Raw genomic sequence first — 23764 nt, 5'->3', positions numbered from 1 at the left:
GTGACTGGATTTAGAATCCCTCTAAAAGAAATTGAGAAGTAGTCTGTTTTGTCAAGACAGTAAGTGTTTGGATAAGTACTAAGTGACTGTTGTCATTAGAGGAAATGCAATGAAGCTCACTGTAGTAAGGCTTCCTTGTTCCTTCCCTTTTTAATTTCTACACCAGACTTTCAAAGTCAGCCCTTAAATTATTTTCACGGGACATAGAGGTCTTCCCTAGGGTGTATGTATTGCTGTGTGTATTGGTATCTCTGTGACTACAGAGCTCAGGTCAGGTCTTTCAAGGTAATTGTAAGCAAAAGCAATCCAGATGGATTCCCATCAGGGGAGGTATTTTAAAACTATTTGGACAGTGACCTTGATTCTGTTTATTGGAACACTGAACCGATTTTACTGTGTGCTGTTTGCGAGCACTAAGCTGATGACTTTGACAAATGCAGTACTGAAACCTTTTAACACACAAATCAGATTATATTTTTGAGGTAAGGGTTGTCTTGTATTTTGAGTAAGTAAGGATCTGAGTAATAACAGCTGCCTATCATGCTCTCCCTACTAATGAAATGGGGTCAGTGTCCATAATTCAGTATTCTAAATTTCTCCCCAGTTTTTGCATACTCTTAAATAGACAGAATGTGATTTTGGTGCTAGGTGTAATGATGCTCATGGCTGAAGATAGGTTGCATAGTGGTTTCATTTTTCAGATATGAGCAACTGCATTTTTAGGGTTCTAATATCAACTTAGATCTGGAAAATACCACCTTATTCTGCAGCAGCGATCCAGATTCTCTGGAACAGGATCCGTATTTGTATCAGTTAACGTATCTGTAATTTGGGTTGTTCCTTCTGTTTTCTAGCAGCATCCCTCTAGGTGGTATGAAAGAGGCGTTTCAGCTGGAATCAGTCAAGCAGCAGTTCTAGTGTTGTTTTCCTCCTGCACGTGTCACTGAGGCATTAGATATTACAGAAGTTATTGATAGCTTTTTCAGTCATCCGTACTTAGAACTGCACTGACCGCTCTTTGAAGAATTAATGGTTACTTACTCAAAAGTAATGGGGTTTGGTTTGGGTTTTTTGGGGGATGATAGGATAAGATGTGCTTTTTCCCCTTTTTCTATTATCTGGACTCCTTGGCCATCCCATGGCTTTAAATCAAGAGGAAACAGGGAGAATCTGAGGGACCCATTGTGTGTTAGGCACATGATCCAAGCCAAGCCTTGAAAGGAATGCTGTGTTGTAAAGTTTTTGTGGATTCAGCCAAGTTCTGCATCTCTTGTCCAGGCCATTTGTGACAGGTTTTGTCCCACAGTTTGTTAGATTTTGATTCTAGGGCACTAGACCCCATGTGGCAGCTGCTGATTTGGCACTTCCCACAGAGTTGCATCTGGGCAGGATGCCCATCAAGTAGTACCCTTACTGCGGCTCTAACTGTTATGTATTATAACGTGTGGGGTTTTTTCCTCATAGGAAGTTAGGTCAGAGCTGGCACGTGGAGCTTCCCCCCTCCCTCCCCTTTCCTACTCTTTTGGCTGTGTGTGTCCACTGCCACTTTGTGTTGGCAGTTGTGGTTATGTGATGAGTGTAAAGAGGTGTGTTATAAAAGGGATGCACGTGAAAACTAACCTTCTTTCCTCTCTTCTCTCTGTTTAATCAGAGTGGGAGAAGGACAGGGCAAACATGCAGCCATGGAGGGGTTAAGAGCAAAGAATGCAATTGCCTGTTTTTAACAGCAGCCTGTATTTATATTCCTTTTTTAAGTTCCATAGTTAAACTGATCATGGAACCACAGCTTAAAAGATTAGTTTTCAGATACTATGCAAGAGTAATTGATCAGACATTTTCAGTATTTATTCTTTTTATTTCAGGTTAGAAGTCGACTTTATATAGGTAAGCTTATTTTTCATACTGTTTATTTGGAGTATGACTTTCTTTTTCTTTTTTTTTTCTTTCTTTTTTTCACTCCTTTTAATTGTTTGGATGTTGCAACACTTAACTGTCTTTCTTTTTTTAGGAAGGGAAAAACAGCTTGCCAATAAAATTGCTGAACTAGTTGAAGACAAATGTAAAATTCTTGAAAAACTCAGCCTTTGCAAAAAAGAGGTAATGGTCCTCATTTATTGCTTTCAGATGTGTCACAGAAATGGGCTCCATTTATCAAGTATTTAAAGTATTAAACTTATCTAAAAGTAAGATGTTTAAAACCTTTTAAAGGGATCCTTCAAATGCGTTTTCCTGTCAGCGCCTTTAAGTGCAATTAAGGTGATAGCAAGTTCTGCCTTTAACTCTTAATGTGATACATTTCACTGGAAGCAACTTTAAAATGTCTCTTTTTATGCCACTGGGATAATCTACCAGGGCTAAGGTTTTCCTGATTTCCAGCAAGGTGCATTTGTGAATATTTAGGTGATGGCTATGTTTCAGACTAGAGCATCATAAATTAATGCTATTGTTTAAGCAATTCTTTACATGCATTCTGACATAAAGTATTTCCTTTTCAGTTTGAAGATTTAGAATTGTCTCTGAAGGATGATAACATTGTGAAAGAATCAGCAGACACATCATTTTTTGAGGTAAAAAGATAAATGGAAATTGTTATTTCTACAATTTAAGGCAGTATTTTAGGAAATGCTGCTCATATTTAAAAAAAAAAAAAAGGCTACTAGAGCACAGTTGTAAACAAAAATTACCACTACATTGTTTATATTCCCCAAACTGAGACTATATTTGTAAAAGAGTTCCGAAAAAGTGAATCAAATACCTAATGGGCTTTATAAAATTTACATAACAAAAAAGCAAATAGATTTATTTCATTCTGCACCTCAGATCCTATACAGCTAATTGTTACAGGTTTTGTTAACGTGGAAGAGTCTCTAGAGTACTTTGAGATTTATCCTTGACATGGTGAAATTCGTTAAACCTGCTTTGCTGTCATATTTAAAACATACTTCTTGTCTTCATATGTAATTAATGTCAAATGTTTTATGTTAACTGTCAAAACAACCTGACTTAGGAAATGCATGAAAAACTGAACAAGTCAAACTTGGAACTCAACCAAGAAATAGAGAATCTAGAAAAAGAACTGGAAGAAGAAAAATCTAAGCAATCAGAAAATGATAACTTGGTAAGAATAAATAGAATCCTGTCTTTGTTACCATTCATTTAAAAAAAAAAATCCCACAAAAAAATTCTCTATGGAGAAGACAGACTATTGTCTTTGGGTTTTTTGAAAAAAACCCTGCATTTCCTATTTTGTCTCCCCTCATACTCCCTGTAGCATATTAGAAAAATGACACCCATAAAGGAAAATACTCAAAAGAAGAAAAGCTATTTTTACTGATTTGGCAGTAGAACCTTCTCAGTTTGAAAATTAAAATAACTTTATTAATTGCTTAGACCTTTTCAGTCAAATCTGTGAAAGAAGCTATATGACATTTAATAATTTTCAGGTGGCTGAAATTCAGAAGAGTGTGGAGTCTTTAGAAAATGAAGCAAAATCTATCCAGTCACAAATTGATGAGGTATGTCCCATCTTTATAGTTTCTGTTTTCAAATCTTTGCAATTTCTCTGTTCTCCATGTAGTACTGTTTTAATCTTTTTTCTGTTAAGGGTGCAGAAAAAATATGCTGTGTAAACTAAAAGACTTTGTAAGGCTTAGTACTTTTGTGTGATTTGATTTAGCAACTTTGAATTTCATACAGTGGTTGGCTCTTATTGGGAAGTACAGTTACCCTGTGTTTCCTTTGCCTTCTTACTCCACAATGATGCATAGTGTTGCAAAACTACAATCAGCAAAAACTGTTGAAATTGTAGGAAAAATGTGAGAATACATATATAGCACAGCTAGAAAACCTAAGAATAAGTCCAATAATACCATCGTGACCCCACTTATATCTTCGCCTATATTGTTTAAACAGCACACTTTTTTATTTTACTTAGGCCAAGTCCACCCTAAAAGTATGTCAGATTAATACAGAGAGGCTCAAGACATCCATTCAAGATGCAGTAGATGAAAACTGCCATCTCCAGGAAAGTGAGAAACAGGTAGGTTCTTCCTAGTTATCCTTAGAAATACTGTATTTTCTTACAATACTATGTAAATATGACTTCTCCAAGGAGCTCATCCTCGACATGTTTGTTAATACCCCTTGCATGTTCTGGTAAATGGAATGAGGAAGAGGACATGGCTTTAAAATGATTTTGTGTTGGAACAACTTTGTCTAAAATAGTCCTGTTTTAAAAGAAATTTAATAATTAGAGTTTGTGGGGAAAGATGCATAAAGTTCAGTGAGAAAGAGCGCATATGGTAATGTAAGACTACTAAGAATTTTGCTGAGACCTGGAGGAAAGCGGAAAGATTTGAGCAAGTCCACAGCTAGGGTCCTCTACAGAGGCAGAGAGAAAATGCTTATACTTGATCCAGAAAACAAAAGAAATAAAGAAATTGCAGAGTATGCAAAAGGCAGGTAAAAAACTTACTGTAGTACCACTATGGATGAATTAATGGGAAGTCAGGTAAGTACAAAGGGACAGAAAAGACTGTTACTTCCCAAATTTTAGCTGTTTATTTTCCTCAGTGCTGTAGCCAGATCCCAAAGAATGCTGATTATTTTAAAATGTTCAGCATATGCAATAGTTGTCCTGTACAATAACTAGTTTTACAATGAAATTATTCTATTTTTTTTTTCTGACAAAAAGATACTCTGAACATTAAATGTTCCATGGTGAATGTTTTTGGGTTTTGGGGAGGGGGGGTTGGGTTGTTTGTTTGGTTGGTTTTTAAATGAGCATGTGCTTATTTTCCTGACTGACTGATGATCTCCTTGATGTCTGAACAGTAACCTGATAGATAACTTGTTGGGGTGGGTTGGGGAGTAGAAGTACAGGCCTGTTGGTTTTTAGCAGTCTTATAAAAAGCTGGGGAGTGCTTTAGTCCTCTCTATGAAAACATTGTGCATATCAGACTTACTGATTCAGAAAAAAAAAAGGTTACTGGAAATAGAAAATTTTCTGCAGGAGGAATATTTCAGTTCTGCGCAACTCTGTTATCAGTAAAACTTCATATTTTTTTCTAATTTTAGAAGTACATGTTTGTGCCTATAAAAAAGGGGAAGACAATTTTATTAGATGCTGTGAGTGGAGAAACAGTAGATTTGGGTGTTATCACTGTGAGATTGAAGTTGCTTGAGAATTATTTTCTTTCAAGAGTCTTTTTCATCTAATCTATACATCCTTTTTGTTTTTGTGAGGAGGAAGGGTCTGGTCTCGGTGCTTTATTTCAAATGTGACAGTATATTTATGTAATAAATTTTGAGAAGCAGTACATAAAGTTTTAATATAGAGGGATTTTTTTGGTTTTTCTCTGGTAATTTCTTGGGTTCAAACAGAAATAATCCAATTATTTGTGTGTGTGTGAAGAGAATCTTATTTTTCTTTCCTTTTATTAAAAAATAGTACTTAGAGTAAGATAATACTAAGTGCTGACAATTACTCTACATTTTATAGGCAATCATTTTATATCAAGCAAAACCAGGAAAAAAATGAGTAGAAACAACTCCCAGGATGTAATTAACTTGCCAGGTTCCTAGATAAAAATAAGGTTTTTTTGCATTCCTTCCAGATAAAATAACCTGGGTATAGTAGTTCCTTAACCACATTATTTAGGATTAATTACTACATTTTGTTGTTAATTGAGCTTTGTTGCAGTTTTTAGTAATTTGAGAACATTTGTGTATATTGTATTCTGTTATGCTTTTTAGTAGATAAATAACCTGATAAGAGTTCATGGAACCTGATAAGGAAAGGAGAGAAAGTATCTGCTTTGTTTATTTGTATTCTCTTTTATGAGGTGGTTGTAAGCATGTGAGTTAGTTTGCTATATTAGAATATCCATATCCCTTTTTTATTTTTCTTTCTTACTGTTTTTTTTAAAGATGGAAGTTCACTTATGCTCAAAAGGTAACAAAGGTGTTATTTGTTCACGGAAACTAGAATACTTTCTTCCTCTGTCCATTTGCACTAATGGGTCGTAATCTTCTGGCACATCATAGCTTAAACATTATAACAGATGTGCTGTCTCAGATTTATGATGTGTCAGAGAGAGGATTGGGCCTTTTAGTTTGAACAAGGGAACTGTTAATGAACTCCAAACTTTCTATGCTTTGGTTTTTGCAGGAACATTAGAAATATATATTGCTTTAGCTTATTGCAAATCCTTGCTATTTCTCTTTATTGTCATTTTTACAGGTATATAAAGTCATGTCAATTTATTTTCTCTTTGGCTTCATGAAGAAGGAATCTCTTAAAGTCTAGTTTCCCTTTAAGGATGACGTTTAATGATAAAAGTAGTTGCCTGTGTACGTCTTCTGGGCAGTATTAGCATAAGGAGTATTTTTGTTTTATCCGTAGTTTGCATGATGCTGCAAATTCATACATGCTTGAATTACTGCTTGAAAGATGCAGTTGTGTGCCAAGTGGGGTTCCTCCAATTCTAGTCACGTACCTTTTGTTTTATGCCTTCTAGTTTATCTTTGATAAGTAGTCTTCAGGCTTGCTTGTCTATTTGCATGGCAGTTCCCCTGTTTAACTACCATTTTCTGGTTTTATTTTTAGTATTACTGGCTGTTTATGTTCTTGTTGCTCAACCTTGTTATTCTTTTCTGTACATTCACTGCTTTTAAATTAGTTGCCTGTTGTGCAACCTTAAGCAATATTCTTTTGACAGACTCTAAGACACTTTTTTTTGTACTGTACCCCATGTTTTTGTCCTGCATGTTTTGTCTTAACAGAAATTTGCATCGGTTCGATTTCTTTCTCACAATATGAAGGCATGGTTTAATTAGTTAATATGTTGCAGTGGTTATTTTTAATGAACTGGTGCTTAAGTGTACTCATCCTTTTACTGCTGTAAAGTATTTTTGTGAAATGAGATTTTACTAGGGGATGTCTATAAAATGGAATCTACCTGGGTTTTTTTGTTAACCACAGTTAATTACAAAGATACATACTAGTAAGTATTGATTACATACAGTTGCTGTGACTTTCATTAACAGGGAAGCTTTTTTAAAATAAAATTTAAAAATTACTTTAAGAGGTATGGAGGAGAGTAGGAGAAAGTTTTGCAAGTCACGTGAATTTAAATAGCTGTCTAAAAAGCTTCCTGGTTTCCCATACCTTACCGACCTCTTCTAGGTTGAAAAGACACAGGTACAATTTCAGAGGTGTGTGTACATATTGGGGAATGAGTGTTCTCCTCTCCATCCATTCCCCAACGTTTGTAGCTGTTACACAAATTGTCACTATTTTATATCCATTGCTATTGTCACATCAGGGTTTTTAAACTGAGTGGAATATTAACTGTTCTTATAAATGTTTAAAAATATCCTAACAACTAATTACAATGGAGAGCTATTGCAGCTAAAGCAACTGGACAATAACATAGAACTCTTATTTTTAAACTCTCGAGGTTTAGCTGTCTTGTAGTCTCTGTCTGTTAATTCTTACTGATGGGTGAAAGGTTAAAATTCTTATGTATAGATAATATACATAACAGGCTCAAGTACTATTCATCCTTGATTCTTGGTTGTAATAAACAATCACGCTAATCTGGTATTTCCCTTTTTAGCTTTTACAAGAAGCTGAAGGATGGGGTGAACGATTTAGTGAACTAAATGAACAAACTAAGATGTTTGAATCATCTAAAGCAGATATAGAAGAAGTATTGAAAAATAAAGAGAGTCAAGTCAAGGTAAATGATGACAGCTAGCATTAAATGAAATTATTCAGACTCATGCTAATCATTGAGTTCCAAAAAAGTCTAACAACCTCCCTTTGTCTTAATATGCATTAAGCTGTTTTGGGTTTTTGTTTGCTGTCTCCATTCTCTAATGTCTTGTTTCCTGCTAAGCAAAAAAGTTTGCTTAGCACAATGGAGCAGTCTGATAGCTTTGGAAGCCAGCACGTTAAATAAGGAAAAACTCTTCTAGTTCTGATAGAGTATTTGCATTTTTCTGAATTTGGAGCGTGGGAGTTGGGAGTGTATTCTTACATGTATGTACCTTATATACACAAGCCCTGCTAAAAGGATGCATACTTGACTATCTGAAGAGTCTTCAAAAGTGCACACCTGTTGACCTGCAGGTATATGTTTTAATAGAAAAAGTAATATCAGACATCTAGAATCCTGTATATGGGGCTCACTTAAGCTACTAAGGGAACTAAGTGACAGAAATCCTGAAAAAGTAATTGTAATGGTGACTACATTTTCATTGCTTGTATTTATTTTACTATTTGTATTTTTGTGTGGGCTTTTTCTTAGTCGCTGACACAATACTTACTGAAGATGACAGACTGGAGTTCAGCAATAAGAGAAGATGATGCTGCTGAAGATAATCACTGGGACACGGATATAAAGGGTGAAACAGAGAATGGAGAGCATTTAGGTATGGTTTCTATAGCTTCCCATCGTAAATATTAATTTAATAAATGTTTTAGAAATACAGACCAACAAACTTCCAGGAAAGTTGAAAGATTAGCTTTGTAGAAGTTGGATTTTCAAAACTCACCCGATGTTATTCGCGTCAGGCAGTTACTGATACTTGGACACCTGCAGAAAGACAACCTACGCTACTATTGAGCAGCATGTGGATATAGCTAAAGCATATATATTATCATAGAGCAATGTAAAGACTCAGTGCACAGTCTCTTGCAGAATGGCTTTAGCCTATGTTAGTATGAAGTAGTGATTCTCAAACATTTTTAGGTGGAAACCTTGCGTTCATTTCTTCTTGAAGCTCCTCCCAGCAGTAGCACCGTGGGTCCTTAGAGCCTAATTTCTGCTTCCTTGTCCTTACACAGGTGTTACTTGTAGCAGGCAGTATGGTAGCACTGGAATCAGATGGGTGTAGATACGGGTCCCCTCAAAACAGCAGCACAGAAAAGCCTTTCTTCCTCCTTTTTCTTGCTGCAGCTTCTTTTTATGCAGGTGCTGATTATACCACAGGGCACAGCCCAGGGAATCTTGCAGTGTGTATTCAGCATCTTACTTTTAACATGAGCATTCTGAGACTTACGGGCAAACAAAGCACTAGAATATAGGCATCCTCCCCCGCCTTTTTTTTTTTTTTTTCTTTTTACTCCAAATATGCTACGCCTATCATGGTATGTTGGGGATTGCTTTTTTATAAAAACAAAATAAAATAATAGTAGTAAGCTCTGTCACAAACCTTTTTGTCCTTTTTATGTGATGTATTATTCTATTCTGTCAATCAGATGATCAGCAAAAACAAACTGTAAAGAAATTGATCTATGCTGCAAAGGTACGTGATTTTAAGAAACTTGTGGATGGAAGGGAGGGAAATTAGAGGGAATATATGCATTTTTTATGGTAAGTTTTATTGCATATAGATATCAGTATCACAGAGTTCAGTATCTTCTAATGTTTAATTAGATATTTTTGCATGCAAACAGTTTCTGCTAATCTTAAAATGCACATTATTTTTTAAATTTTGATTGTAGTTAAATGCTTGTTTAAAGACCCTGGAAGCAGAAAGAGATCAAATGTATTCAAAACTCTCTGATGAAAATAAAGCTAAAGGAGAACTTACAGGTAATTAAATGTTGTTTTGCCCTTAAGATTAATAAGACATTGCTTTTGTAAAATGGTTTTACAGGCTGTAAGTATTACTTCCACTAAAAACTGAATTAAGTTTACATTAATAGCTCTACTTGATTTTTAAAATGCCTGTTTGAGTTTAAGTTGCTTAGTTATTTTAAATATTTGATTTTGGAGATAAAGCAATCAAAGTATAGTGATGTATAATGGTTGCTAAAGCACCGTTTGCAAATTTTGTTGTGCTTGGTTGGAGTATTCTATAACTGTTAAGTTACAGAATCTTAAAATACATGGGCAAAGTGATGTTAATAAATAAGTAACACCTTGTTTACATAATTTCTGGACAAGAAACAATGGAGTTTAAATTAAAATTTTAAAACCATCTATTAAAAACAGTAGTTTAATTGTAATTAGTTTGTAATGGGTGCAAGCTCAATACCTCTTAAAACCCAAAATACTGCATTTAGGCAATTGAACCTAAAAGCATCTTGCTCTGTCTTTTCAGGACATACTGAATTAAACCTTATGAAATGAAAACACTGCCACTTTTTAATTCAAATTAAAGCCTGTAATTAGCTATTGCTTTTATAGATAACAGCCAGCAGAGTAGCCATCATGTTTGAATGTACTGTGCTTTGTTATTTGGGTGATGAAATGCACTGTAAAACTGTATTTTTCGGTTTTTGATAGTCCTTTAAACTGACTCTTTGTGCTGTTGTGTTTTCCAAATTGATTGTAACTCTGTCCCACAAAGATATTCATACTTACTTGAAGCTTTCTATGTTTCTTGAAGAGAGGCATAGGAATAGCAAATAGGAAAAGAAACATGACTGATTTTAATTTGGAAAGATAAGGTAGTTTGACAAATCTGAGTCATCCCTTCAGGCTACTCAGCAAGCCCTCGTGTGAGTAAATCTGCAAGAGTTTATGATGGTACCAATTTTACTCCTTTAGTACAATAATTACAATAATAAAAGCCCTAAATGAAAATTTATATTGTGAATTACAAACCTTTGTTTTCAAAGAAGCTATACAATTTGGAGCAAAGGCTAGGTATATGCTCAGAGGTGCACTGTGGCAGGTGGAGAGTATAGGTTGCTGGCTTCCCATCAAAAGGAGCGATAATGCTTCTCAATTCGTATGATTTATTGAAACATATTAACATGTTATTGCTTATATTATTAAATCAACATAGGATGAAAGGTTTTTACAGACTTTCTATATACTAAAATATTGCAAATATTTTAATTTTGTAAATTGTGCATTGTCCCAATATAATTATCTCTAAATTTGACAGAACGTATAGAAAACCTTCAAAGTCAACAAGCTTCCTTGCAGTCTGAAAATGAACGTTTTGAAAGTGAAGTTCAAAAGCTTCAGCAGAAACTTAAAGTAATGACTGAGCTTTATCAAGAAAATGAAATGAAACTACACAGGTGCTGGCTCCTCTTTTTATATTCAATGCTTACTGTTCGATTTGAATGTAACACTTTGATTTGGGGGGCTGAAAATTACTGAAAATTTGAATACTGCTTTCCAGAGTTTTCTGAATTGTGAAGACCCTGTTATGTTACACCTTCATGTACATTTGTGATCACAGTAATTTTATAGAAATTGTTTCCATGAAAGTAGTGGTATGTTATTTTATGACTTTTCCACAATCAAGGACAGAAACAAAGATAAAACAAGAAGTAACAAATTTTTAGTCTATGAAATAAGGTGGGTAAAGTTGGAAAGCTTGATTTTTTCTTTTTTTTTTTTTTAATTAAATTAAGATATGATGGAATACATCGGTCAAAGTTGTTGAAAGAAAGATATCAGTAGCTGCTTTAACTGTGAGGTACATTTTATGTAGTAAAGAGAGCTAGTAATGCACTCCTCTGCTGACTAGCTATGTATATATATGCTATATATAAAATTAAGCTTAGAGTTAAAACATAGGCAAGCTAACTATTATCAGTAAGCAACATAGAATCTCTGTGAGTCAGGCTTTCCTCACCAAGAAAGATAGAATATGAGGGCTGTACTATCTGCCTTACAGTCAGGATGATAGTAGTGATTGTGACTTATTGATTGAAATCAGAAATTTGTTAAGGACTAGAAATAAAGTTGGTTGAGATGGGGCATGTAGTAACCTTCAGAAATGTGTGTGTGTGTGGATGGGGCAGAGAGGGAGCAGAGGTCATAATTTTAGGGCATGATGGTAAAATTACAGTTTTACTAGCCAGAAATTATTTCTTCAAGGAGCAGACATAATCTTGGGGGCAGCAAGAGAAGCAGCACAAGTCTTTATCCTGTACTGAGCAGTACGCAGGACCTTTTTAAAGAATTACTTTCAATAATCTGCTCTGTAATACATATATTTTATAGGTATTGGGCATCCTTGTAGATGCAACAAAACCCAGAAATCCACTACATTAACATTTAATTTTAAAAAAGGAGCAGGGTGGGGAGTGGGAAGGAACCTGTTAAAAAGAAATTGTCATGGGCAGTCAGAAAGGAAAAATGTTTGCAGACTGTGTGGATGATATTTAAAAATACCACACTGAAGCTCAGCAAATGTATGCTGCCTATCCAAGATTTTAGAAAAGCCAAAAAGAAGCAGGGAGAAGCTGGCGTGATGAGATAGCAGAATAAAAGAGGCTATTAGTAGTAACAAGGCATCTTTTAAAAAGCTAGGCGTCTTCAAACAGGGGAAATAGAAAAGTGGGAAATGAAGATTGAGTAGAAAAGAAGTTTAAATCATGTTCAACAGACCCATGATTTAGATAGTTTGATAGCTAAGGACTGCCTCCTACAGGAAAATGACCAGTTTATCCATTCAGGGCTGTATGCAGCAGTAGTATCCATGTGTGTTCTGCAGAATTACCTTGTGCATAATCTGAGGTCTGGAATATGGGTTTTCTCTTCTTTTGTGCCCAATAAGGCATAAAAAAAGAGGGACCTGGAAAGAATTTTTTTTTAATAGCTGTTTCCTTAATAGCTAATAACAACCTTTTTCTTCTCTGGAAAACTATTTTAAAATGTAAAAAAAGTACCAGAACAAATCACTGAAAGTTAGTGTAGTTTCCTTTTTAGTTTGTTTTGATTTGTGGCTGCTTCCTCCCCTCTCCCCCCAGTGGAAATAGTCTTTAGGAATATGGATTGTCTTGAAAATTCCTTTTAGGAATAGTGGTAATCTAAATGTTTCATGTAGAATAATGAACCGAATAAACTAATATGAATACAAACTAGTGCTATTTATGCCACTTTATATGTTGCCTATAAAACTGTTTATCTGAATAAATATCATGTATTCATCACGCCTAAAAAATTGGAGAAGTTTTTCTTGACAGACCAACTACAAAACTATTGACTTGAAACAGAATTAACCATAGTTTTTGAATTTTCTTGAAGGAAGCTGACAGTAGAAGAGAGAGAACGCCTACAGAAGGAAGAAAAGCTTTCTAAAGTAGATGAAAAAATTAATCATGCTGCTGAAGAACTGAGCAGCTACAGGTAACTACAGATTTTAGTTGCTGTAATCACTTGTTCTAAAGTGAACAAATGGCAATAGACAATTAATAAAAACACCAGCATAAGTGAATGTATTTTCTTCCAGTTTCTTTGTTTTGTGTGTATGTTTCATGCTAGTTTGTGAGTAATAATACATACTAAGGGAGTTTTTGCTTTGTTAAAAAATCTGGGTATGGAAGATGACTGGCAACTTTTCTTCCATTAGAATGCTGATTGTATTGACATGTTAGCTTTAGTGGAATAGTAGAAGTGGGTCTCTAATCTAGTTCCCTTTACTGAACAGAGATAAAAATACGAAGTTAAGAGAATGCTGTGAAATAAATGCAATGTTCAGTTTTCCTATAGATCCTAACATATTTATGTTGTATAGGTATAGTATTCTATTTCTGTATCTCTAAGCTTGTCAAACAGTACTGATTAGAAAGTCTTTACTAAGATACTGTGATGTGGGAATATTTTCTGTAGTTGTTTTTTAATTGCTTTGCTCTGTTTTGTGTTACACCAGCTGTGTACCTCTGGATTGTTTCTGTGGTTTCTCAAACTATGGCATAATTCTTCAATCTGTAATGTATATGCCCCATCTTCCTTCAATGTTTATGGGAGTATTGACTCTAACTGAATGATACTGATCAACAATGCTTCCTGAGGAGTCAGTTAGAGTAATTCTTTCTCTAGAATGTAAAGTTGTTGTAGATATTCTTCAGTATTCATACAGGAAGACAGAATTCACTCGTCTTCATTTACTCAGAACGTGAACTTTGTAGACATCTTAATTGTAAAGAGAATATTAATATTACAAATGGAATATAACTAAACAATGAATGTGTCTTTGGCCCACCTGCTGAGTGAGTGTAGAACCTAGAGAGGCTGTGCACAGAGCAGCTGGCAGCAAAGCTGGCGTCATACTTTCTGTGGTCTTGAAATAACTTTAGTGCAAGGGACTATCCCTCAGGACTGACTGTGGTAGCCTGTGACAGCGTGATGCTCCAGCCACATTGGTACATTTGCGGAGCTGGGTGAGGCTGGCTGTTAGGGCATAGGTGGAGGGATATCCTTTATATTGGCAGCATATTGCAGACCACTGAAAAGTTGGGGAGATGCTGGTTTTTTGGTTCTGTTCTTTTATTTACCATCCTGTTCACGCTAATCGAGGGCCTAAAATTTCCACTGTTACTATAATTTTTATGTATCCCATGGGCCTAAGTGACAATACTGTTTTGGATAAAAAATTTTAATTATACCTTCTGTCTACTATTGTGTTTACTGCATTTAAAATTACTTTCCTCAACATTTTATTACAATGTCATAAATCCTAATTTTATTCCAGACAGCGAGCAAAAGATCTTGAAGAAGAGCTAGAAAGAACCATTCGTTCTTATCAGAATCAGGTATGTGCTTTGTGTTACCTGCCATCTATGCCAAGTAGGAGGGATGTTACTGCAACTGAAATACCACTTTCAACTAGGTTGTGATGTATTTGGCTTGGTTTTGTTGGGTGGTTTTTTGCCTTCTCCGCCCCGCCCCTTTCTTAATGCCATCTGTTTTGACTGACACGATTTCATAGCAGAGATTACCAGCTAACTTTATTAAAAAGTTAAATTTTAAGTTTAGATGTCTCATTATCAGTTCTCCACACACATTAAATTTATGAATAAGAGCATATACTCAATCTAAAGTTTTCTTTTTTAGATGAATAATGATCTAATGAATCTCTCTTTCACAGATTACTTCACATGAGAAAAAAGCTCATGATAATTGGGTAAGTTCCAACTACTGAATTTTCTGAACTTTGTGCGTCATCCTTTTCAGTGATTTGAATAGCTTGCTTTATCACTTTTCTGTTTCTTATTAAAAACAGATAACCAAAATCAACTCTAACCTGTCACCTTTAAACATACGGATTTCTTGCAGAAATACACAAAAGCATGTTAAAAATACTTCTATCATATAAAATAGTTGGAATAATTAAGCTGAATACCTATGAGCACAGTAGAATGATACAGCAATATTATTTGTTATAGCAATAAATCTGCTGGTTTATTGTTACCATTTAACAAGTATGTGACATTTTGCTAATAATAAAAGCTTTTGGCCTTGTTTCAATGCCATTGTAATATTTTCCCTGGATGTACTTCACTCCTTTTATCTACTAATAGAAGACGTTATGTCCTGTGAGAACAGTATGTTCCATTGACAGCTTCCTAAGAATATTGCTACAAAATCCATGTTTACATCTTATTCCAAACAGGAAACTTTAAAATATCTCCTGACTAAGACATTCTTCAGTTTCACAGAATGATCCGTATAAGATAGAATCCTGTTAAAAGCTATAGCGCTTTGTGGTCATAATTTTACAGTTTTTAATGATACGATTTTAAAATAAAACTTTCGTATATAAAATTTGAGACTTTAAATCTTGTACCTATTCTGTAGATGCTTCAAAGCAGCTACAGCCAAAGAATTTCATTTCTGCAGTTTTAGGAACCTGCAGGAAAGCCGTATCATTCCTCAAAAATTTTCGTAGTAGAGCTGCTAATGTCATTTGGTGACGTATGTGAGGCTGTGTTTCATATGCTTTATACATGAGTCATGTCTTTTGAAAATACAGTCCACACACTTCAGATAGGAAAAAAAAGTGTCTTGGATCTAGGACCTGTCACATTTATGAAGCATTTATTTAATAAATAGCAATATCTAAGCTTCTGATTTTTGTCCTTCCCCAAAGCTGACAGCCCGAGCAGCTGAAAGACACCTCAATGATATAAAAAAAGAAAATGCACATAACAGACAAAAGTAAGTGCAGTCCTGATCTAATTCTAAACAAGTGCAATTTGGCATGTGAGTATGTTTTGGATTTATGCAATTTGGTGTTTTCTAGACCTATTTTAATCCATTGTGGCCCAAACAGGGCAGAGAGAGCACAGTGTTCCATTAGAGTTCTGAAAGAAAGGGAGTCATTTGAGCATTCCTTTAATGATAACATTAATAAAAGTAAGAACTTAAGGACTCTGTATTGAAATATTTCAGGAAAGAAGCAGAATGTAGTACTAGAACTCTCAGATTTGGGGGGTTGGTTTGTTTTTTGTTTGTTTTAAATAAGTATGTATCAACCAGAAGTCATGGTTACCTAATGATTTTACAGCTTATCTCAGAACTTAATACTGAGCTAACAGATCAGGTGGTGGTGGTTGTGGGGAACTTTTAGGTGTGAAGTTAACTAATACTTGGAATGCAATTTAGAGTACTCATGAGAGTAGTGTCATGCTAGGAATTGTGACATCTAATATGCCACTTCAACTTCTGAATTAGTTTAAATACAGCAGCATAGAGAAATACTTTCAGGAATTCTTAAGTTCAGAGTTCTGTGACATCCTTACTTCATTAACCCTTGAAGTAGAAAGCCTAGCAGTAAACAGTGCAGTCCAGTAAAACTTTTGCGCTTCTTGGTTATTTACTACTTTTTTGTTGTTTATTTGCAGATTAACTGAAACAGAATTTAAACTTGACCTTTTAGAAAAAGATCCTTATTCTCTTGATGTTCCAGTTAGACCATTTGGCAGAGGTACAGTATTGAATTGTAAAACAGAGCCTAATTGTTTTGGTTTATGGTTTTGTTTCCCAAGACCACACATATGTAATTGTTTGAAAACTATCTTCGCCATGTGTATGTGCAAATAACAGTCATTTAAAAAAATAATTGGGTCATAAGTGACTCTAGGTCATGTGGAGTATTTTGTTGAAACTAAGAGCGTTTGTAGTATCGATGAGAGTAGACTGGGAATATGATACACATGGTAATTAGAGCACAATTTTCATTTCACTTACACAATTTATTTTTAAACTTCACCTGAGAACTTAACTACTTTATACAGTTTGCTAAACTAAATATTGTGAACTTGAGTATTTTGTTTTAACTGTTCCAGAGCATTCCCCATATGGACCCTCACCAATGGGCCGGCCTTCATCTGAAACAAGAGCTTTTCTTTCCCCTCCAACTTTATTGGAGGGTCCTTTAAGGCTTTCACCTATGCTTCCAGGTGGAGGAGGAGGAAGAGGTACAATTCTTAAACTTGAAAATGTATCTATTCTGGATTTCTCTCTCCTCTACTATAAACCTGTCACACCTTTTCCTCTTGCTGCTGACAAAAAGTATTAAAACAACCAACTCAATATAAACAGTTAATTGGACAAACTCGTCCTGTTTTTCAGCTTGCTTCTAAAGCTGTCTAATGTGTAATAGTACAATGGAAAATTTAGTTGGTACTAGTGGGTTGGTCAGTGGATTCACTTTAGAAGCATAGATTGAGAAAAGTGAAAAGCCAAACTTAATCAGTCTTGTTTTATTTTTTGGACGAATGGGGTTCTGCTGAAATAAACTTATGATTTTAAAGTAAACAAAAGTTGATTAGTTTTCTGAAGAAAAAATACTGCCACCTCCATCTCATTGGTCTACAGTCGGTGAGAGAAGGAGAGGGTACCTGCATTGTCAAAAACATGAGACAGTTTATGATACTAGAAAGTTACTGATTCAGTAAATTGTTTTCCTCCCTTTGTTCTAAATTTGAGGCAGTCATACACTTTCTTCCCTAGTGATAAAAGGGACCAGGAAGGTTGTGTGTGAGTAGTAAAATGCAGAGATTGAGGGGTAGGTGAAAGCAAGCCGTGGTGGCATGGGTTGTAAGGGAAGAAAAACACTGTTCCTTCATATTTTTGATGTTGATGGAAATAGTGTAGATAAGTGCTAGAGTGGAGTTCAGCATCGTTTACAGGTAATAAAGAAGCTACTATTTAATTTACTACTACTGTTACACCTGTCGAAACCTGTACTTATTTCATGGGAAATATGTCTAAATGTCTCTTCTGTAAGGATGTCACTAATCAACATTGATTTTTAAAAGACCAGCGTGGACTATTTATTTACTTTAATTCTTTGTAAAAAGCATATCCATATAAAAGTTGATTCATTTTCTAAGTCAGAAAAAAGCTTGAGATTGAATGTTCAACTGTAACTATACTACACATAAGCAAAATCATACTTGACTATTTGTATAGAGACAGTAAGTAATGAAACTGAGCTGTCCAATGTATCTTTAAATTGTAGCTGCGCCTTTGCTGGTCAGGAAGAGTAAAAACTTCAGGATGCAGCATTATCAAGGAAAGAGACTACGCAAAGGCATAACTGTCATTTCACAACGGAGCACTAATGTAACTTGGGCAAATTAAACAAGTGATGTGTTTAAATAATGCCAGCTACAGAGCAATTATAGTGCTCATCTCACTTTGCACAAGACATGAAATGACTTCAAATTTTAGGTTGAATTTTAGGATAGAGTATTAGAGAATGATATTAGAATTCAGTATTTCTGTCATTTTTCAGACCAAATCTATTTTAAAGGAAGCTTGCAATCTAAAATCAGTCATTGTCACAGTTTCTCTTGCACTTGGTTATGTGTTGATCTGGTCTTCTCTTATTTTTTTTTCTTAAATAAAGAATTAGAAAGAACCAGAAGAGTGTTGAATGTAATGTGGATGTTTTCGTACGATGAGGGTATTAATTTTCAGTGTGCTAATTTGTAGTTTGACTAGCAGCAGGTTTTTTAGCACTGAGAAGAAGAGTTATCGTGAGGGCACTAGTTTCTCTGATGCAAATGAACTGAAATTCTTAAAATGATTTTTTTTTTTTTTTAAATTGCAGGTACTCTAGATTACACTTTTGTTGAACTAAGACTTTTTCATTCCAAACAAACCTTTAAAACACTTCTAGTAAACATAACTGGTCATCAGCAAACAGCTGGAGAGTCCTGTGGAGCCATGCGCCTCTCATATCTTGACAGTGTTGGCATTCCATGATTTATTTTACTATTTTCAGACTTAATGAAGAAAGCCATAATAGAGGATTTAAAATACCTGGGTAAATAGCTATCTGATTTCTTCGATTAGGATCCAGAGGACCAACTGCCATGTATGAAGCTGGTAACGAAAGAGGAGAGCTGAGTTCTGATAGATTAACTGATCCCCACCGACCACCATCAGATACTGGATCCCTGTCTCCTCCCTGGGACAGAGAACGCAGGATAATTCTGCCTCCACCAGGTATAAAAATCTGCTTAGCTACTATATTTATGGAAAAATGGAGTTACTGACTTGTAGTGTATATATGTAAGTATTTTTTTGCTTAAAAATATGAAATGTTTTATTGGAACTGCATGTGCAACTGCACTGGAAAGTTTTTTTTTAATAGTTTTTTTCCCCTTCTTGAATGGTGCGGTTCACTTGCACTTCTTTGCTATCTTTTAAACGTATATTGGTGGTACTAGCAGTGTACAATCAACTGTTCAGTTTCATCATTCTAATGGGGGCTTGTTTAGTGCATCAAAAGACCTGTCTGGGCTGGATAATTAATAAGAGATCTGAGAAAGTAAAAAGTTTTAATTAGCCTTAAAGGTACATTAGCCATAAATAAATAAATAAATAAAAGCTAATATTGAAAAACACTATGTTTTTCAAAAAAAAAATTAAATTAATAGTACAGGAGTACCATGGTACAGTCATCCTGTTCGGTACATATTTTCATGTTGATACTGCCTCTTTGATAATTAACAAAATAATCAATCTTCACTCTCACTTCTTCAGCTAAATATCTGTATTGCACATTATCAGTCAAGGAAGAGAGAGATCAATCAAAGAGGATACTACTGATATTTCTAAAGTAAACAATGCAGGGAGAAGGACAACCTTCCTGCACAACTGTAATAAAGAAGCAAAAATGCTCCAAGTTAAAAAAAAATTAAAAATTGGGTAAAGTACACAGATTAAAGTACCTCAATTATTAGGTGCAGCAAGCAATATTGTAGTTGCTACACACCTGTGTGAAAGCCTGATTATAAAATACAAAGTCCACTCAGGATGCAGTTTCTCATTTGCCAGATCTGATCTACTGACAGGATACTGCAGAGGGGTATCTTGTTTCCTTGACCTGAGCTGTGTTCTTACCCCATCTTTGCAGTTGGATCTCACTGATACAGTTTGTCTGGTAGCTGCATGATTGCTAGATCTGATGCAAGGAAGTTGGTGGAAACGCATTACAGCACTATGAAACGTAATGGGAAACTCTTATCTAAGCATGGCTTAAAATGTATAGTAACTTGTTTTGCCTTTGACCTTCATTGCTATGCTGAACCTTTGTTTCAAGGCCCCACTGTTTATAACGTAGGTAATCATAACTTTCAAAATTCTACTGTATGTTAAACCAAAAATCAATGAACTTTTCTCTTTTGCAGCTTCTTAGAAACATAAGCTATAGTACATAGTTGGTGAGATTCCTACATTTGGGAATTTTCAAGATTGCTTGCTCACCCTAATTAATAGTCACTTTGGATATTTACAAGTGCATAAGATATCTAGAGAATTTTGCTGGTCTAAAATTGTATGGAATGGGGGGAATAAATATTCAGTGACCTGTTTTGTGATTTCTTCAATGTTAGTTGAGCCTTACACTGATCCAGTTCTTCCTCCTCGAAGACAAGAAAGATTTTTCCCTAATCCTCCAAATACTGGAAGACTTTCTGGACCAGCAGAATTACGAACTTATAACGTGCAGTCTTTTGATAAAACAGGTGGGAATTGCTTCCATGATACTATCAAATGGAGAATCTTAGTATAGGTTGATTGTATGTAGTAAGCCATGGTAAGAGGACAACTTTACAGCTACCACAGACCCAATGTTCCATTGTGTAAAAACATTTTTAACACCTGCTAGCCTTGATGCAGTCTATCCCTATTACCAACAACAGCAGTCTCTTCTGTCAGGTGGATGGGCTTAAGTGAATGGTAGTCATGAGATATTTTCTTTGTCCACCTTCACTGTTCTATGTGTTAACGATTCATGCTTGGCCTAAAGTCTGTTTTGGCCCCTCCCAGGAGGCTCACCACAGCATTAAAATATCAAACCTTTACTTGCATTTCCATGCCACATTTGGTAAAGTTAGAAAGAGTTAGAGTCAGTAGGACTGAAAGAAAAACAGCAAAATATTCAAATATCCACTGGCTTTGCGTACTGAACTAGACTGTCCTGAGGCCTCCTCCTTCAAACTGTTTACCATATTTGCAGCTTTTTGTAGTTCACAGTGCAGTTGCCCCCAACTTAATCACATATTTCACTGACCCAAGTACCATTTGTTTTAAATTAGTAAATTCTAGTTTGTGACACTTAGCAACAGCCAGAAGCTCAGAGGCAAAGTTTTGGTGACTTAAACCTTACCACTGAAACAGTTTATGAGCTTAAGGCCTTAATACTTATTGAACAGTTTTCATCCTTATTTAATGCCTAGTAAGTCACATTTGTCTGAGTCATCAGCTAAGCTGAAGCCATTAAACTCACCACAGAAACTTTGCCACCTAGCATTCAGTTCCTGATATGATTAGTAGTAAGTTACCATCTTTGTCGCCCAGTTTCTGGCAATAGGAGAGAGAACCTTTGTTACTTGGTGTCATAATGTGAGAACTGGGAATGCTGAATTCTGTTCCAGGTTGAAGGTTCAGGTTTTACAGAGAACTGTTCTCTACTAGAAGACAATTCTGTTCCTGTACAGCCACTCACCTTTATACCCCCTTTCCCAAGCCTCTCTGTGCTTCACATCTGCTTTCTACTACTTTGTATTCCACTGAGGTCTTTCTTCTAGCACCTAGATACTGACTGAAGGACAGGAGAAGTGCACTGTCTTTGCACTCATTTCTTGTATCCGTTTTCACCCTCTTCTTCAGCTGCTGGCAAGCAACAATAAAAAAAAAAATTAAAAAGCTGTATTCAGTTCTTGGGCAGTTCAAAACCTACTTAATGGAAACAGGGTTTTGGATAACCTTGCCGCCAGCATTTAGCAGTTCATTAAGCATATGTGAATGTTGCTTTTTAGAGGCATATAATTTCACTAGACTTGGGTGAGTATTTGTAAAAATAGCAAAAAAACCCCAAAAAAACAAACACCCCATCCAGCACATACCATCTGACTTCAGAACAGCAACATGTCTCACAGTACTGAAATCCAGGCTCCAACTCGAGAGAGCGAATGAGCTACGCTTTCTCAGCAAGGTGATCAAAATGTTATTTAAAGTGAACAAAACAATATGCATTTTCCTAAGCTGAGGTGGCTAACTCTACAAAAACTTTAAACTTGAGGCAGATACCTGGAGCAGGAAACTTCTTGTCAGAAAGAAGGGTTAAAGCATGACAGTTTGTGAGCAACTTTACAGGGATTTAAAATGGAAAGTGTTAGGCAATGTACGTATCAAGGCATAAATATTCTGTGTGTGACATAAGCTGTTAAAATGCTTCATATTGTTAAATAACATCTTGAACAAAGGCAGGGTCTGCTTGAAATGTCATGTAATTTAGATTTTTTGAAAAGACCTATCTCTTCATTGAGAAAATAGCTTTGTTTGCTTCAGAGGAGAAAAAATTTCATATATTTATATCCAGTCAGATTCTCCTCTGACAATTCCCTTTAATGTTTTTCTCCAGTTGTTACTGAAAGTACTTGTTCTCCGGGAAGTATAAAGGTAAAAACACTGAAGATCCTATTTATTTCTTACTTTGTAAATTGAATATAGCAAATATGGGGATGATTATTCTTATTTCTGAATGCTCATCCAGAACTGATGTAGTTCTGAAAGTCTCCTTGATGTTTAGCAACTATGGAAGGAATCCGTTTTTGTCAAACTTCAATAAGATTGCTGTCGAGCTCTATGCCAAGAGCATATCATAGTGCAGTCATTCCCAGAGTGGGACTTACCAAAGAAATAAAGTATTAGCAGGAGGGAGGGGAAAAATGGAACTGCTAGAGTAATGTTAAGATGTATCGCTACGAAAATGCACTTTTAACGTCTTAAAAAAAATACTAAAATGGAAGAAAAAGCCTTATTTTGATACAAGAAACTTCGGTAAAAGCTGTAACCTCATAATTCATGTGCAACCTGTACAGAAGTTGGAGAAAATAGTCAGGCATACCTTTGTGTTCCTCAGATGTCTTTCAGTCTGCCTGCAGAACAGTTGCTTGGTACAGTGATACTTTTTTTTCTTGCCTAATATATCCTGATTTCAGAAAAAATGCTGAAATCTGTGGTGGGGAGAAGGTGGTCAGCACTAAATAATTTGTTTAACTTTTGCCTACAGATGGACAGACATCTTCAGAAAATAGCCCACGAACAGAACCAAGTGGAAATGGAATAAAAGATCATTCTAATCTTAGTGTAAGTAGCTAAACAGAAACTTGATGTAAAATGTGTTAATTTTCTGCAAAATATTTAGGAAAATTTGTCTCTAGTATGTTGGTCATAAATTGCACTCTGCGGTCCAAATTATAAAATTGTATTTATACTTGTATTACAGCACTTACTGTCTGGTGAATTAATATTGAAGTGTGACTAACACAACCCCTACTGAAAATTAATTGCAACCCAAAAGATGAAACTATGGTCAAGCTGACGGTCAGCGAGCAGAGATAGCCTTGCGCAGGATTATGCCATAAGGCAGTTGGAACTAGCTGTTAGCTAGTGTGACAGTCTACATCAAAGTGGGCCTGATGGGATTGGAGATGTTCCCTCTCCTTATCCCTTTTCCTAAGCTAACTTCCCTGTTTTCATTG

General features: G+C 35.4%; 1 protein-coding gene across 4 annotated transcripts in view; it reads left to right on the top strand.

Moving 5' to 3' along the window:
* Positions 1–23764, top strand: part of MIA2 (MIA SH3 domain ER export factor 2) — a 38161-nt gene that overhangs the window by 12767 nt on the left and 1630 nt on the right. For all 4 annotated transcript variants that reach the window (XM_075151571.1, XM_075151570.1, XM_075151573.1 and 1 more), the window contains 20 exons: positions 1863–1884; positions 2009–2097; positions 2496–2567; positions 3008–3118; positions 3444–3515; positions 3935–4039; positions 7620–7742; positions 8313–8436; positions 9266–9312; positions 9512–9602; positions 10906–11044; positions 13005–13106; positions 14452–14512; positions 14848–14883; positions 15850–15917; positions 16604–16686; positions 17048–17179; positions 19065–19217; positions 20609–20740; positions 23293–23369. In XM_075151571.1, coding sequence (XP_075007672.1) covers positions 1863–1884; positions 2009–2097; positions 2496–2567; positions 3008–3118; positions 3444–3515; positions 3935–4039; positions 7620–7742; positions 8313–8436; positions 9266–9312; positions 9512–9602; positions 10906–11044; positions 13005–13106; positions 14452–14512; positions 14848–14883; positions 15850–15917; positions 16604–16686; positions 17048–17179; positions 19065–19217; positions 20609–20740; positions 23293–23369 — 1839 coding nt within the window. The remainder of the gene's footprint in view (positions 1–1862; positions 1885–2008; positions 2098–2495; positions 2568–3007; positions 3119–3443; positions 3516–3934; positions 4040–7619; positions 7743–8312; positions 8437–9265; positions 9313–9511; positions 9603–10905; positions 11045–13004; positions 13107–14451; positions 14513–14847; positions 14884–15849; positions 15918–16603; positions 16687–17047; positions 17180–19064; positions 19218–20608; positions 20741–23292; positions 23370–23764) is intronic.

The sequence above is a fragment of the Calonectris borealis genome, chromosome 5, assembly GCF_964195595.1.
Source record: "Calonectris borealis chromosome 5, bCalBor7.hap1.2, whole genome shotgun sequence".
NCBI classification, from domain to species: Eukaryota; Metazoa; Chordata; class Aves; order Procellariiformes; family Procellariidae; genus Calonectris; species Calonectris borealis.
Note: the sequence above shows the minus strand (reverse complement) of the source record. Positions and strands in the feature narration are given on the sequence as shown.